Source organism: Pristis pectinata, chromosome 2 (genome assembly GCF_009764475.1).
Source record: "Pristis pectinata isolate sPriPec2 chromosome 2, sPriPec2.1.pri, whole genome shotgun sequence".
NCBI lineage: Eukaryota > Metazoa > Chordata > Chondrichthyes > Rhinopristiformes > Pristidae > Pristis > Pristis pectinata.
In genome coordinates, this window is record NC_067406.1 from 69,816,694 (window position 1) to 69,834,893 (window position 18,200).

Sequence of the window (18,200 nt, forward strand, 5' to 3'; positions counted from 1 at the left end):
GGGAAAAAGACTGTGTGCATTCACCCTATCTATGCTCCTCATAATTTTATACACCTCTATAAGGTCACGTCTCAATCTCCTACACTCCAATGAGTAAAGTCACATCCTGCCCAACCTCTCCCTGTAACTAAGGCCCTCGAGTCCTGGCAACATTCTCATAAATCTTCTTCGCACTCTTTCCAGCTTAATGACATCTTTCCTATAACAGAGTAACCAAAATAGGAGAACCTTATTTAAGCTGCTTCCATTTTACAGCAAAATGATTTAAATGGCAGAGGAAGCTATTTACCTTTGCTTCAGCTGCTTAATTGAAACTTATTGTCCACTGGGGACATTGGAGTCAAATAATTAAAATTGGAATTGACAGCAACACAAGTGACTGCCAGGAAAATTTGTTAAGGAAATGAATCTGACTCAACACTCCTCCCAACCACCACGTTATCCCACAAGTGGAAGAGGGAGCGAGGAAAGGGAATCTGATTCCCAGTGTAGCGGTTAGCATAATGCTTTACAGCGCCAGCGACCCAGGTTCAATTCCGGCTGCCGTCTGTAAGGAGTCTGTACTTTCTCCCCGTGTCTGCTTGGGTTTTCCCGGGTGCTCTGGTTTCCTCCCACATTTCAAAGACGTACGGGTTAGGAAGTTGTGGGCATGCTATGTTGGCACCAGATGTGTGGCGACGCTTGCGGGTTGCCCCCAGAACATTCTACGCAAAAGATGCATTTCACTGCATGTTTCGATGTACATGTGACTAATAAAGATATCTTACCTTATCTTTATGGAGTAGAAATTCTCCCTGTCATATGCGCTAAATGTGCGTAGTACTCCAAATTTTAAGAAGTGTACTACACCACGCTATGTTGCGTTTTGTGTGTTGTTGTCTGAATCTACGTGCCTATGATGCTGCTGCAAGCAAGCTTTTCATTAGACCTGTACCTCACCATACTTGTGCATATGACAATAGACATGACTTGACTTAATTACTGCATACACCAGTGTATACACCAGAGGATGAATTTTGACATCTGTATTCTAGTCTAGATCTATTGTCGGAAAGGATTCACTCAAACACCATAATCCTGAATCTTCTCTTGTGGGTTGGGAAGTGTTGCAGGTGGTGGGTGGGGGAGGAATTCTGCTGCGACAGCACTCTGCCAGCCCTGCCACCAGATGTCACTGCCGACAAGTTCTGGCAGGTGGAATGTGTGTGCAGCCTGTCTGCCAATTGTACTGGACGGGGGTGTAAAAACATAATTTAATCCTAAAACATATTTCAGATGACTTCAGCCAAGCAATGCTATATACAAGAAACACTGATAAGATTCTGGTACGTAGCTAGGGTTATGATTTCAAGTGATCGCTTCAAAGCTTAAATCTTTAAAAGTAAGTTGGCCACACAATGCTGTTTCAGACAGGCAAAAGAACCAACACCTTGAACTTATATAGCACCTGTAACTCAGGAAAACATCCCAAGACTCATCTTGCTTCCCTCTCACTGGGGAAGAACACAAAGTCTCTTCCACCCAGCTACGTTGTGGTAGTGGTCCTGAGGCTGACCCCAATGACTGGACCTAGATTAGCAGTGCTTCCAACTAGGAGCCGAGCAGAACACCCAGAAATCTGTGCTCATTAGTTAGCCCAATACACTGCTGTACAATTATTTTGTTGTCCTAAATACCACCCTGAATTTATCTAATAATTAATGCAACTCAACTTGTGACGATATGAGAATAGTAGTTATCTGCCTTGTGGATACTTTACAGACTGTTCAAGGATAGCATCTTTTTTTTCATTTTGGGCAAGGTATCTTGAGCCAATACTCTTAAAAAAAATTAATAAATGGTTATTCAATAATTCATTCCACTAACAGTACGTTGGGTTTGTGGGTTTGCTTCTCTGCTCATCAAAGGGCATGATTCAGGCTGAATATGCAAGATTATGAAATATTCTGGGAATTTTATTTCTGCACATCAATAAATGTTTATGTAAAGCCACCCTCAGTGACTGACCTGGCCTCTGATAAAAAAAAGCAGCCTACAAACATTCCACTAGGTGACAGTCTAAGCAGACCTTTAAATTGGTACACTGAATTTAATCAATACCATTCTTCTGCTGGACCACAAGGAATATAGATTTAATTGCATGGTAAGAGATTTTATGAAATGCATGTATTAATGTTCAGTCTAATGTGAGTCTCCAGGAGTGGGGGCAATCATCCATCAAACCAGAAGCACATAGAATGGATCAGGAAAGGTCGATTGCTCTGTCAGGTTAAATCCAATATGATTATCCATGACCTTTGTTAGGACATTCTGTTTGATGAAATTCCAGTAAAGATTAAATAGTTTAATATATAAAACACAAAGTCTGACAAATCAAAACATGGTAAATTTAAACATTTTGTGGTGCTTGTCCAATGTGCTACATTGGCTTGGGAGAAATTCAGACTGTGACACTGTTTTCCTCTAGTCAAGCATTAAATGAAATCTTGGATACAAGCTGAAACTTGGCTTGAAGTAACAATCAGAATCTCAGCATCAAATGCAGGATCAAAACCATCATAACAATTAATAAATTTTCCCAATTGGTTTCAGAGTACTTTTGTTTAATTTGGTGGCTGACATCTCCTTCAGCTGGTGCAGAACTTCATGCTCTAGGAGCTTGGGGCAAACATTATCCATTATGTGCTAATGAACTAATTCAGCTGATCAGTTAATGAGGAGTCCACTGGTGCAAGGCTTAATTAACAGATAGGAAATACTTATGGCAAGACTGTTTCTTTGACAGGAAAGAGGGAAGCGAGAAGAGGTCAATTTGAAGGGTGCCTCAGATTATTTACCCTTTCCTAGACTGACGGACCTTTTGAGAAATGAGTACACATATTAGCTAACACTGAGTTTTACACTTCCCATCTCCCACTGATAGTGCAGAATAATTGCTGCATTGTAGTTAGCAGATGTCTTGATTGGTTGTGTGCCCCAAGAAGGCATTGAGAACTTTGGGTCTTTATAATGGCACCATGTGGAGGCCAAGTATAAACAGTGGAAGAATTTCACAATATCCCAAATAACTCAATCTGTCAAGCATTACATGCCCCATCTGTAACAGAGTCTGTGGTACCTGCAAAGGATTCTCCAGTCTCCTGAGGACTCACAGAACTGGAGTGGAAACATGTCACCTTGAATCCCAAGGGACCGCCTAAGAGGGAGAAGGACTAGTTTTAAGTAGCAGGTGAGTAATGTTAATGACAGTCAGCTTCCAGATAAACATTGCCATGCACAAACTTCTGAGATACTATTCTGTTTAGAGCTGTACAGAATTGGTGGCATCTTGGATTAGGCTGTGGAGAATGTATTCTTTTATCAATTGCAAATTTGTCAATTGAAGCAATAGCATCCTTGCTGGTCAAGAGGGACTGTCAGCTCCCAGTGTTGAAGTTAATCAGCGGGCTATCCTTGGTGATGTGCACCAATGTTTGGACTACACAGCAACTGGGGTTATCTTGAAGACTGCACTGGTCTTGGTTGGCTGCAGAGACGCTATGCCCACTCCTGGTGATAACGGCCTCTGATGATGTAAGAGGTTGAAACCTCGTAAAGCTGAGAGCACAGCGGGTGTGGAATGCCACTCATTTATTGTAGTACGACCAGTGTGACTGTCTTGACCACAGTGGATGTCGTGATGAATGCTGATAGATTGAAAAGGTAATTGAAAAAAAGTAAATTTGGGTTGGCATATACATTCTCAAGCAGCCTGTCTGTTGTAATGCCCTTCTAAATGCAAGGCATGGTGGGAGTGGGGGGGGGGGGGGTCACTGAAATGCCTCAAAACTGGAGCCAAGGAGAAGGAGTCAGTCACACAGTTCATGTCCACAGGTTTGGTATGCACTGACTGGCTCCATACTCTGTTGTTGATATGAGGAGGTAAGGGCTTGGGTCTTTTGGGTTGAGAAACTTGCACTTCATAGCTACTGCTTGCTTGATGATAAGTTTATTGCATGCCTTGACATTCACTGCTGTCTTCTTTGGATAACATTCATATGTTAATATACAGTCCAGGGTCCAGCCTAGGTAACTTGGGATTGTTTCATGATCAGCCTTTAACCATTTAATACTTTGTTTGTTCCTGCATTGACACAGTGAAGGTAAAATATCCTACAGAGGTATTGGCGTGGATTGAAGGTGGTCCAGTACTTGGCTATGTTTATAAGGTTTCCTAGACTGAGCTGAGAAGAAATTTCTTCACCCGATGGGTAGTGAACCTTTGGAATTCTCCACTCCATGTTGAAAGCAGAGATTTGTGGATATTAAAGAGTTTGGAGTTATGGGATTACTTTTACTTTTTATGATATTTGATATTTCTGCATAAAAGCAGGATTATAATATTTGGCTCAAAATAATCATTTCACAAACAAAATGATGTTTTGTATCTTATTATTATACACTGTTGATCATGTCAATTAGCTCCCTCTCTCCTTGGTGCACCATTTGGTATGATTCCTGCTAAGATTCTGGAGCAGTGCTACAGTTGTATAAAAAGACTCATACAGAGTGATTTTAATATCAAATCCTGTGCAAACATCCGTCAGTACTATCTGTGTTACTCGAAACAATAAGCAATTACTGCACAGTAAGAAGTTGTTTGATGAAGTTTATCATATAAATGCAAATACAGTACTGCATTGATTGAATTTAAATTGTTCCTCAGCTTGAAAAAGCCAAACTGTTTGCTGAAATGTACCAGGAACTCAACTGTAACGCAAGTCAAAGTTGAGTTTATTGTCATATGCACAAGTACATGTCTTTAGAGTACCAGTTTAGAAATTGATCAATGTGACACTACTCTTTTAAGACCTGCGTCACTATACTGTACGAAATTCAGTCCAGTAGTTCCATGTATGGTACACTGTAATGTGTGGAATTTCATCATTTTCTGTGCAATTCTCGTCTTGAGTGCTAGTAACTGAAGTTGAGTCATATTTTTCACTGCACACTATTCACTACAGATACACCATTTAAGGGGCTATTCTTCACTTTTCATTTTCTTATTCACCAAAGGAGACTTTCAAATTACTTATGCAGTGAGCTGCATTGAAATTGGAAGGCTGCTTGATGACTTGGGAGGTTACTACATGTTGTCTCTGGACATGTCTCTGGTGCATTGCCAGTTATCCATTTAGCAGCTCTTTGTCATAGATGCTTCGGTGATGGTTCTACCTCTATGCTGCATGAGCTGGAGTTACAGAACAAGTGTTGGAAGAAAGGCAGACAATCCTTGTTAGCCCAGAGGTGGGATGGAGGGGGCAGGGAATGGGCTCTTGTTCAAAGACCTTATCCCCTAAGAGTAAACAGGAAGCAGCTCTTCTGTCTCTAGCTCTGTATCCAGAAGGTAAATTTGACTCTGTGCAGACAGAGCTACACCAAGCACTGATACTTGGACTGCCCTCCACAAAGTGATCAGTGTCACTGTTACCCCAAACTTTATGGTCTCTGGATCATTACAGATTGCATGTCCCAGTTTGCTGAGACAACAGCATTACAGAGGCCATTGATTATTCCTGATTAAGCAAAAAAAGTTTACTGAGCATAAATTTTCAGATTATTATAGTGCAAAGAAACTACATTTAGATGAGGTTTATGCTTGTCCTTCCTTTGAAGCACCTTTCCAATGTAACTTGCTGGTCTCTGTAGTGCCCCTGCTCTGGCTATAGCCAGGCTGTTCCATTATCAGTGGTTGGATTGCAGATGGCCCTGACAGGTGCCAACAAGCAGCTCCAAATCCCAGTGGTTGAATAGCATCAGTCTGAGTTAAGTGTCTGTGTACATCTGTGAGGATACTGCAAAGAATCAGCAGTTTGTGGAAAGATGCTGGCATCCTGAGAGAGCTGCATGATGCCATGGGCATTCTTTGGGATTTGGGTATCTAATGGCATTTTCATTTGATATAATGAAGATCACGTCACTTCTATCCTTGCCCCTGGATCTGTAATTGACTCAAAGATGGCACTGTCTGTGCCTTGACGGCAGGTAAGTACTTCAGGCTGGCAGCTCCCTCACCCTGACAAAGGTGGTCTGCTTCAGGGTGACCACAAGCAGATGTCTGTTGGTGCAGACTGAAATTCTGTTGTGGCTCACACACACATTGACCGCTCTCCACCTATGCCTCAGTGGAAGCAGAAATCTTCTCCATCAGTTCAGGTAAAATAACAACTTTTACTAGACAGTTGGGCAGGTCCATGGATCGGAAAGGTTTAGAAGGTTATGAGCCAGATGCTGGCAAATCGGACTAGCACGGATGGGACATCTTGGTTGGCATGGAACTAATTGGGCTGAAGGGCCTGTTTCTGTGCCGTAAAACTCTGAGCCACTCAGCAGTGAGAGTGTAAATGTCATTGAGGTGCTAACGACTTCCCAATGAAAAAGGACATGACCCTGATTCCATAAAGTCCGGCAATAGGTTAGAAATGAATTCCTCTAATACTTGTTATCCTCTCTCGCAAGCTCAAAGGTAGGCTGGACAACAGATCAAGCATTTCTACATGCAGTCTTCCCAGACCTTCCGCTAACATGGTTGTCATCCGAGCTGTTTGGAGCAAAACTGGTGTGTGAACTTGCTGTCCAGAGATCCGACATGTTAGCATCTCTAGCCCTCTGACCTATCTGCAGCCTATTGGTGCCAGTGTTTCCCCATGTGAAAAGTGAACCTTTGCCTAGTCCTTGCCATGCCAACATCTGAACTGGTACTTGGGATAGTCAGGCAATACCTCATAACTGCTGTTGATATCAGGGCTGTAGTCCTTAAAGAAACCTGCTCACTAAACCACAGTACTGCAGGTAGTGCCCTGGGATGTGATATCTTCCTCCTCTGCAGACTGGGGCTCCTGTATGGGGTGGGGGCTGAGCATCTTGTATTACCTGTGACTCTGCAATGAGAAAACCTCGAGGGGCTTGGTAATGATGAGTGTGTAGCTCAGCACACATGCATGCATATAAAAACTGAACATTCATTATGCCGTGGTAAGTGAGTTATGAGGGCAGGAAGCATTTAAGAGGGTTGCTTAAGAACTTGAATTCCTCTCCAGCTGTGACATCCTTAGCTTCAGCAGGGATCAGGCCCTTATCCCCTCCATTTTTGTGACAGAGCTGGCTGTTGCAGCAGTCTGTTTCCTGCAATACAAGGGGAAAACGTAGCAAGGTGTTTGCAATGATTGCTGTAGTTCAGTTGTTGTGCCCGAGTGTGCAATGTGAGCTGTCATAAGTGTTGAGGTTATGAGGAGCAGGTAATGACAGTAAATGACTTGGCTTGGTGGGCTTGCTGCTGGTACATGTTTTTGCATTGTGAGCTGTGAGTTGCATAAGTGTTGCTGCTCGGTGTTATAGTTTATCAGCTACTGTTAGGAAAGTCAGAACACTCACATTGATGAAGAAAGGGAGACCATGGAGTTACTTTCAACATTAAACTCAGATCTGGGAAATGTCACTCCATCAGATTGGCCACTTCCTCCAATGTACATTCCATGTCTGCTCTGACATAGCTCAGGGCACCCTGGTTCACGTCATGTATCTCCTCTTCTCTGCCTTTGCCACAAGAACTGCAGGGCCTGTGTCCAAGAAACAACAGGCACAGTCTCTCCTCTCCACTGCCTCCTCCTGAACTACTTCATTGCATTGTCTCTCAGACACTACATTGAAGTGGTTTAGTGGGTAGGTGCTCTTTAAGGACTGGAAACCTGATACCAATTGGTGCATGAATCAGTGGCAGCTGCGAGGTACTGCAGGACTAATGACAGCTAAATGCACAGTAACAACTTAAATGAAATGTAGCATGCACATACACATCTGAACTAGGATCACAAATGGACAGTACATCCCAGCTGCACCAATATGAACTGGTGCAGGTGGACTGTACAGTGCAAGTTCAGTGCACCTACTTAAGTGGGAAAGAACCTCTCAACCATAATGCTTTTGATATGGTAGGTAGATTATATCACAATTCATCTTTGGATTCTGGAGATCATGAATTCAAGGGAAAGGTAATCTTGTAACCTAACAAACGTAAAAGAAACAGGTTTCAGTTTGAAGACTCTGTCAGAACTGGGAAAGAAAGAAAGAGAACAAGTTGGTTTTAAGTTGCAGAGAGGACGGAATAGGGATGGATAAAACAGAGGGAATATCTCTGATAGATGAAACCAGGGTTGCCGTGGGTATGAACTTTAAGCAAGGCCATCCAATTGATGGGTTAATGAGGGCGATTTAGGATTGAGGAATAGCACCTGCTGTCTGGGCATGTGGTAGCTTCCGCATCCAATATTGCATTTTATGGTTTCAGGTAACTCACCTGCTCTGTCTGTACAAGAATTGGCCAGTACATCTGTGATATTGGCTTAGCTTTTTTTCCTCCTAATTAGCACTGCCAGATCCTCTGGGCATGTCCTACAGCTCTGCAACTTCCAGCTTTTATGTTCTTTACTTTGTGTCCTCATTTTACAGTTTTTATGTTTGTTCAGATTCTCTCTCTACCTGCCCCCAGTAACCCATTGACTATATGGCCCCATACACAGCAACCCTAATCTCACTTTATCAGAACTATTCCCTTTGTCCTGCCCATCCTTCTCTGCAGCTTAAAACCAACTTGTTTTCTCTCTATCCAAGTTCACCCCATGGCAACCCTGGTTTCTTCAACCTGAAACATTAGCCCTGTTTCTCTTTCCATGGATGTTGCCTGACCTGCTGAGTGTCCCTGCATTTCCTGCTTTTATTTCAAGTTTCAAGCAGCTGCAGTTTTTGATTTTCATATAGATATCATGTGCTCTAGTCTACACTCTAACTAAGTACCGCCATGAATAAAGATTATATTCATGTGTTTGTCATCACAGTACTTGATTGGAGCAAGGTTACAGACCCTGCCTTACAAGCAGGACCTTGCATTCAGTTAGGATTCACAACTTTCTTAGATTGCCAGACTTATCCATGTATTGGCTGCATTTGCAATCTGTCAATTGGTAAGGTATTTCCTGTTCCCTATTGGAGGAAGTTATAGTGGTGGTGAAGGAGCTGTGCCATATGCAAAGAATTGTGATTTTGTTGAAAGGGAGAGAACTGCAAGAATTGTAAGGACCTGATCCAGATCTGCCTGGAAAATAGAGGTGAAATATCTTTATGCTTTTCTTGTAGTCCGCTAAGTCTGCGAGTATTGCGGCTTTTGCAATTTCATTCTAATGTGATGAAGAAATTAATTTTGGCAGAGATATTTAAAGGAATTAATGAATATAAAGAGCCTTCATACGTATTTGTCCTTTTAGTAATTTAGCATTGTCAGACCTTGTCAGTTGTCTGGAATCTCCTGGAATGGGTGACTGATCTCCAAGTGAAGCAGGAAGATTAGTTTGCATGTCTGTGTTTCTGTATCCCCAAGGCCCAGATTCTCAATGCCCACCCTGTATCATTCTGGTCATCTCCCAGTCAGTGTCCATCTTTACTGTTGGCCTATCAGACTGTCTATTCCATGTAAGGTCTTCCTGCCCATTTGAATATTAACTTAAGAAGAAATTATGAGCAAAGACAAACTCTAGGGGGTTCTGGCTAATAGAGTGCAAGTGTAATAACATTTGTTAAATGAAGTGAATTGGTGTCTCAAGCCCAATTATTAAACCAAATATGGGCAAGACATGCAGCAGTTGGCTTACTAAAAATTCACACATGAACTGCTAACAATTTTTCAACTACTGTTAATTCACTTGCAGATTTCCAATTAACCTTCTGCAGGTGAGGTCCTACTGGTACCAACTTTTATGACCTTGGTTTGTGCTCCTGCTGTCAAATTGGTGATCAAAATTTAACTTCAATAAAGTCAAGTTCAACAGAGGGAAAAAAGAATGTTAATAATATCAGGTGCATCACATCTGTATCTCCTACTGAGCTTTTGGAATTCATCCAAACATTTTCTTTCTTTTCCTCATTAATCTGAACTACCACATACTTTAAACTCAGGAATGTTGCATAATAGTCTGGGGAGAGAAGATTAAATGCAATCACTGGAAAACTTATAAGTTATGAAACAAAACTTAAGAGTTTTTAGCATTAAATGTAAATAGTTATATACCCACAACAAAACATGGACCAGCAGATGTTTTCAGGCAATCTTCTAAAAGCCTCATCCGAATTCTATGGAGATCTGGGTTATCCCATTCTTCTGGATCCAGTCCCCAGTAAACATCTATTACCTGCAATTTTGAAGTATGAATAGTAATCATCTAAGACATATAGACTATTTGCCATAAGTGTCAGAACAATAGAGAAAACAATTGCAACAAGAAAAGATTGTTGGAAAGATAGAGCTTGGGAACTAGAGGCACAAAAATTGCCATTTGACAAACCAAAAGTCTATGGCCTTCTGATTATGCAAATAATCAAAGTCCAACTTCTAAATGCAAAAGGGCAAAATAATGGAGATTGACAGAGAGAACAGGTGATGTAACGTCTGACTTAAACTGTGACATAATTTGGTTACAAGTGTGCAAACAAATCATTTCCCTTGGAGCATAGAGAATGTCACGGTGAGAGTGTTGCAGAAGCCAAAATGTGAGATTAACAAGATGAACAGAGGAAACAAATTTTGAGGAATAAAAAAAAACAAACTCTCCTGTGCAGTTATATTCTTTCAATAAAATTTCCATCTTCCTCAGATTGCCCTCTGCAATATAAAAGCTTCTTGTCAATATTTGCACTTCTTGTCACAGCTCAAAATGCTAGGTACCAAGCAGAAAGTTATAATGCTGATAATTGATAGGCTGGTGGAGAAGAGCTTCAATTGCTGATGATCGCATCCATTAATACAATCTCAATACTTCAGACAATTAGCTTAGTGGGTAATTGTTGCTAGGTGAGAATTACCGATGGAGGAGAATAACACAAAAAAGTGTTACACTTGTGCAAAAGCTCAGAAATGCAAGTACTCTGACTAAAATTCAGACTCAGTAGGGTTAAAGATGAAACCAGGTGAAACTGGTAAACCAGAAAAAAGTATTAATATCTCATGTTCTTGTATTTGGTTTAAATATCGGGTGTTGTGCCAACTGACAAGGAGCTAAGGAAGGTTGTGAATGCTGTAAAGGTTAAATGAAGTGGATAGGGAGCTTCCAATGGCAGTAGGAAATGTGATTGCACACTGCAATTCACAAACACCCATTGGTTCTTCCTTCTACCTTTCTAATGCCAATACTGATCCTCCAAGATGCAGTATTAAAGATCCTGAAGCCATCTAGAGAATTGTATATAACACTTGGAATCAGCAGTATTAAAAAGCTGTGGTGCAATTGTTTAGTGAACTGAATGGAATAGCAACACAGTACGTGGTGCTCCAGTTCAATGTGCCCAAGCTACTGTGAAATTTAAACCCTACTTCACACATCATTATAGAAGTGCGCATTTAATGACAGTATGAGTTTAATAAGTGAACATACTGCGATGAAGATTGTTTTCCACACTGATGCCCAATTTCCTTTTCCATGCCGATGCACATTAACAGATAAAATGAAAAGAAGCTGTTTAGTTCAGGCTCCCTATATAGGCAGCAGCTCCAAGCTTTCTTGTGAGGATGCTACCGACTGCAGGGGCTTAAGGATATACTTGAAGCTAATAGGAGCCCAGGAACCAACTACTTTCAGCTTGGATTAATTTGGTGCCAGAACAAGGAGACTTTCATTTTGCCTCAGGCTCAGTTTACAATTGGGCAGAGCACAAATATAAAAAGTGACGGAGAGGGAGGACAGAATTGAATATTTAGATAATGCCTCAAAAATTTAGTAATTGAAAGAAAACTTTCACCATAAGCACTATTAAACAAATTTTCATGCACTGATTTCAGTCAAATGGAATCAGTGGGCAATCTGCTTTGCCACGTCATTACCCAGCCCCTGAAGACAAACACTTACACAATGAGATATTATTGAGGAGGCAAAATAATATACCTGGTTTCATACATCTCAAAACAAACATGAATCTATTTACTTTATCAACTGCTTGATAAAAAGTATTGTTCAGTTGTCATCAGAATGATAAGGTTTGAAAATTTATGCTGCACTCTTCCTTCCAAGCACTTTGTAATTGATGGAAGAGTTGACTGTCTTCTGTCTCATTCATGATTGCAATATGTACATAAGCAGTGAAACAAAAACCAAGCTCTATATGAGGATGTGTTCTTTCATCCCTTTAGGAAAAAAATCTGGGCTTCACAGCCACTTACCAGACACCTGTATGCAGGTAGCCACAAAGAGAAAGATCAAAATAATATGGCATTAACGATCTCAGGATGTGCCACAACACTTCACAGCCAATGAAGTGTTGCTGCTGTTGTAACACAGGGAACTGCAGTACAAATGGACAGGACAACTGTCAGCTTCAGTTAACACTCCAACAATTTCTGATCATTTTCTCATCATGCATCCTGCCCAAGTGTGAATGCTCTGTCCATTACCTGGAATTCAAGCCCATAGTTTTCCCTGCAGAATTCCCTCAGCTTAGGGTACACATGCTCCTTCAGCGACTTCCTTTCTGCTTCTGTGTCTGTGAGGAGAAATACATCAAAATACCACAACTTATTTCCAAACATCACCATCGAAAGAGGTGTTTCTTCTCACAGGAAAAAAAAACTGTGACCAGGACAATGTGCAGCTTTTTGTGGAAAACAGGAAGAACCACTCATATTTAACAATTAGTAAAAATCATCTACTGAAAAAGTGTGTGACTTGTGCTTTCAAATATAAAGATATGAAAAGACACCTCAAAAAAATTCATAAGAGAATTTTGTTTCAGTATGTAAAAGAATGCAGGTAGAATTTATAAATTCTGCATTGATTTTATTACTTTTGAAATTATACCACCAACCTTTGCAGCAATGCAAACTTATTTTGAACTCAGAGCAGTCATAAATTTCAAATATACTCACTTTTGCAGGTGCTACACACCAAGCCTGTAAAAATTTATTCATGGACTTTATTTGTCACAGCTTCCAAAGTTACTTTGCATAAAACAAACACAGCATACAATCTCCATAAAGTTTCTGTAACATCTTCCCATTAATCAAAAGTTGTTGCTTGTTTTGATGCCAGAACATGATCTAAGAAGTTTTCACTATTTTTGCACCTACAACACAACCCATCAATAGTCCAGACTATAACATTCTGTACCCTTTATCATTCTTTGACTAGAATCTTGTCTCCCTGCTAAAGACAAGTTATACTTTTATTAGCAAGTAAGAGTATCTAAGGAAATGCATTTTATTCCAGTCAGCAGTGAAGGGACAATACTTATAGCTGACCATGAGACCCACATGCTCTGGCATGATTTCCCTTTCCCTGACGTGGTTCATTGCCATGCACACCCTATTGGGATTCTGACACCCCAGCAACAGAGATATCATCAAGTAGGATGAGCAACCAATCAGGTTGAAGATTTCTCACTAAACACCTACCAGGAAGTAACATGCCCTGCTTTTTAATTGGCCAGATCGACCTGAAGTTAGCCCACTGCTCAAATGTCCCTGCATTCACCTAATCTGAATATGGAGGTCTGATGACGATGGCCCTCTGCAGCAAGTCTGAGCAATGACTTGTCCTGGGGAGGCACATGGTCGAGGTCTCATCCCTGGAATGTTCCTGACAGGGTTTGACAGGAGGGAAAGATGAGAGTGGAGCCTTGGCTGCTGTCAGAGGTTTAACAAATTTTTGACACAGTTAGAAACAATTAAAATTTTAGACAAATTATTTAAAAATATATCTATTTTACCTCTTGCTTCTTGATTCACAGACTGTGTATCCCTAGTGAAATCAATGGGGTCTCTGACCCTGCTTCAGGTCTGACTGGGTGTGACAATAGAAAGGTAGGTCCCCAGTGTAATGACTGGTTCTGTTAAGACAACGTTTTTGAAGACTGCAACAGCACACTCGGCAGAGGAGTAGGGTATCTCTTAGCAGCACCTGCTTCAATTTTGTGTTTGACTACGAATGGGCTGATATCAGAAGTTGGCAGCAGTTTTGCAGACAAACCACAGTGAGTACTGACAGTTTAATTGTCATTACAACAGCAAATTCTGGGCTGTTATTTATTCACCTGTTCCAGACTTTATTTATACACTTTTATAACTCAGTATAGTTAGTTCAGTGAATTTGAGGTACTTTTTAAAATCATTATAACATCATGCAAGCTGTGTAACCAGACATGTGCTTCTGGTGGTCAAATAACTAAATAAATATTTAAATTCATAAAATTTTCACTGAATGTGTTCTAAGTATTTCAGTTAACACTAATCCATTGTGGTATAGCCAAAAAAGCTGAGAAATCAGCATTTATTTAGCATTATGGTTACAAGTTTAGAGGAATCCACAGACTGCATACTCACCCAATGTGAACAAATGATTCATTCTCCCTGATTTTTTTTCCTGGCTTGTCCAGTTTCAATTATATTACTTTTTTTAAATTAATAAATTGAAAGTTAATTGAAAACTTAGTTTTCAAAACAGAGACAATGAAAAATCACGAAGGAAGAAGAGAAAAATATAGATTGGAAAACTTAATTATGTAAGACTTTTTTATATATTCATTCCGCAAAAACTGAGCATCACTAGAAGGGCCAGCATTTATTACCCATCCGAGATTGTCATGTTCTTGAACCGCTGAAGTTTTTTTTGGTGAAGATACACCTGCAGTGTTAATGGCTTCAGCAGTGACAGTGAAGGAATGGCAACATAGTTCCAAGTCAGATGTAGTGTGACTTGTAGGGGAAATTGATGCTGGTGTTCCCATGTGCCTCATGCACTTTGTCCTCCCTGCCGGGAAAAGTTGTGGGTTTAGGAGGTGCTGTCAGAATAACTTGGGTAAATAACTTTTGAGATAGTATACACAACAGTCACATCAGGAGATAAAAAAACAGGAGCAGGGGTAGGCCACTCAGCCCCTCAAGCCTGCCCTGCCATTTAATACGATCATGACTGATCTGCCATAAAGTTCATAAATTCATAAAATTATCCCTGAATCTGTTCTGAGTATTTCAGTTACCACTAATCCATTGTGATAGAACCAAAAAAACAAGAGAAATCAGCATTTATTTCTTCTCCTCTGTGCCAGTTTCCCATAGCCCTCAATTCCCTAATTTTTCAAAAATTCATCTCCTTTCTCTTTTAATACTCCCAATGACCTAGCCTCCACAGCCCTTCAGGACAGAGGATTCAAAAGATTTATCTGCCTCTGTGAGAAGTTCCTATGCACCTCAGTTTTAAATATTGTAACTATGTCCTTTTGTTTGGGATTCTCCCACTAGTGGAAAGATCCGACCTTGCCAAGCCCCCTAATCATGGTGCTGAGTTTCCTGTTGGAGCTGCATTCATACAGAGAAGCGGAGAGTATTCTATTACACTCCTGACTTGTTCTTGTCAGATGCTGAAAAGACTTTAGGGTGTCAAGGGGTGAGTAACTCATCACAGGATACGGAGACTCTCACCTGCTCTTTGAGCCATGGTATTTATGTGAATGGTCCAGTTGAGTTTCTGGTCATTAATGACCCCAGAATTTGATAGCAGGAAACTCATTGAATGGAATGCCATTGAAAGTCATGTGTAGGTGAATAGACTCTCTTATTGGAGATGGCCAATATTTGGCACTTGGGTGGCACAAACATTACTTGCCACTTATCAGCTGATGTGTGAATGTTGAGTCAGTCTTGCTGTATGCATGCCTGGGCTACTTCCTTTGCTGAGGAATTGTGAATGGATTTGAACAGTAATTGATACACAATCTTAATTCTAACCTTTCATTGGAAGGTCTTTGATGAAGCAGCTGAAGCCGGTTGGGTCTGACACTACCCTGTGTTACTCCTGTAGTTATTGACCTCTGACAATCACAACATTCTTTCTTTGTGTGAGGTTTTCCCCTTGATACACACTAACTTTAGTTTTCTTTAATTAGTGTCTGACACATTCAATCAATGTATATCTTAGCCTACTTTTGCACAATGGTACGAAAAAATATTAAATCCATGTCACACAAAATGGCAATGGCAGTGAGTTGAAGGAACTAATTGGATCTAAAATCAGAAAATACTGAAAGTATTCAGAGTCAACAATCTTTCACCTGAATTTTGATGAAGGGTCTTTGACCTATAACATTAACTTTGTTTCACTCTCTGCAGATGCTATCTGATCTGCAGAGTATTTTCAGAATTTTGTTTATATTTCAGATTTCTAACATCTGCAGTTTTTTTGCTTTTGGATTAGAGTTTTGCTGATAATCGTAAATCGGTATTATTTTGTATTTGTGATCACAACATTGTTCATACTGATTAAATATAGTCTTCCCTCTCATTGCCAGTTTCTTATCATCCAATATTTATGACAGGACAGGATGCATTTACCTGCTGAATAGCATTCCTTCAGTAAAAGTGGGTGTGGAACTTAACCTTTTTCTATGTATATTAGGCAATTTGCAAATTATGATAAATACCCATTATTAAGTGTATTCTGTTGGTTACTCATAACATGAGAAATACCTAAGAATTGTAGATAAAAGCAAGCATTAACAATTTATATGAGTACGTCTGTTCTTCTGCAATCCTACCACAGAAATTATGATTATAAGTTTGATTTTAAACATATGCACAAATACTTTTGAATACATGAATGCAATGACCCAAATTTCAAGTCAAATTTGGGAATAGTTTCCTCGTTCAAGTACTGCCTTAAGATTTGCTGCAGGTGTTCCATATGATAAGGATGTTGAGGAGCAGCTGTGTTCTTGTCAGGTTTGCTCAATCTCTCCTAAAGTTTCTCCATTTAGGATCTTTCAGTGTCTATCCAAATATTTGTCCTCCCATATTAGAACATAGAACAGTACAGCACAGGAACAGGCCCTTCAGCCCACAATGTTGTGCCAAACTAATTAAACTAGTAATCAAATGCCCAACAAGACTAACCCCTTCTGCCTACACAATGTCCATATCCCTCCATTTCCTGCACATTCATGTGCCTCTTGAACATTCATGAGCCTCTTGAACGCACCTATTGTATTTGCTTCCACTATCACCGCTGGTAGTGCATTCCAGGCACCTACCACTCTCTGTGTATATATAAAAAAACACTTGCCCCAGACATCTTCTTTGAACTTATCCCCTCTCACCTTAAATGTATACCCTCTGGTATTAGACATTTCAACTCTGGGGAAAAAAAATACCAGCTTCTACTCTATCTATGCCCCTCATAATCTTATAAACCTATGAGATCTCCCCTCAGCCTCCGCCGCTCCAGAGAAAACAACCCAAGTTTGTCCAACCTCTCCTTATAGCACATGCCCTCTAATCCAGGCAGCATCCTGGTAAACCTCTTCTGTACCCTCTCCAAAGCCTCCAAATCCTTTGACATTTTATTAGTCAAAAGATGCAGCAAAAAAACTTTATGTACTTCTCTCTGGCAAAAGGTGAAACTATTGACTACTCAGAAAGCTCAGGTGGCAGTACTTTTTCCATGGTGTTTCAAATGAGAGAAGTTTGTGAAGAACGAGTAGAGTTGTCATCAACTCATGGGTGAACAACAGGCATGGACATAAAATTCTTAATGATTATACAGAGATTTTGAATTTCAAAAGGAAATTCTTATTTGAATTTACACAAATGGTGCAACATCAATTATGGCAGTACGTAGGCAGTTGAAAGGAGCCATTCATCAGTACCGCTATTTAAACACCAGCAACGTGTATGGCAAAGATCTTGGCATTTTATTAAAATCTATTAATGCCATGCAATTCTTTGCTAACACCTAAAATATTTACTGTCATTATAGAACTTGAAAGAGTTTTCTATTTCTTCATCTAAGGTTAAAAAGTGAAAATCTCGTACAAGAACAATTGTTAGTAAGAGCAATAAAAGTCATTCATGGCATCTGTCCTGCACAACTGTTCAGATACATGATCAAGACTTGCTCAGACTATTTTCCTCTCCTACCTTGGCACAAAGCCCATACACATTTACTCCCCACAGCTTCAAGAAGCCGTTCTCAATTCAATTAAATTCATTTCAGTATTCCATGCAATGATGATCTGTTTCTCTTATGATGCCTCTCATTGCTCTTTGCAGTCTTGATATCTCCGTAACCTACTTCCCAACATTCTATTCTCAAACTGAGCATTTCATCCTCACTTTTTTCACTCCATCTGTTTCT

The 18,200-nt window shown here is 40.2% G+C and overlaps 1 protein-coding gene across 1 annotated transcript in view; it reads right to left on the reverse strand.

The window, feature by feature from the left end:
• Positions 1–18,200, reverse strand: part of LOC127583936 (NACHT and WD repeat domain-containing protein 2) — a 90,059-nt gene that overhangs the window by 20,683 nt on the left and 51,176 nt on the right. Inside the window, exons 2-3 of the mRNA XM_052040373.1 lie at positions 12,473–12,561; positions 10,104–10,220 (exon numbers count right to left, since the gene is read on the reverse strand). Of these exons, the coding sequence (XP_051896333.1) occupies positions 10,104–10,220; positions 12,473–12,561 (206 nt within the window). The remainder of the gene's footprint in view (positions 1–10,103; positions 10,221–12,472; positions 12,562–18,200) is intronic.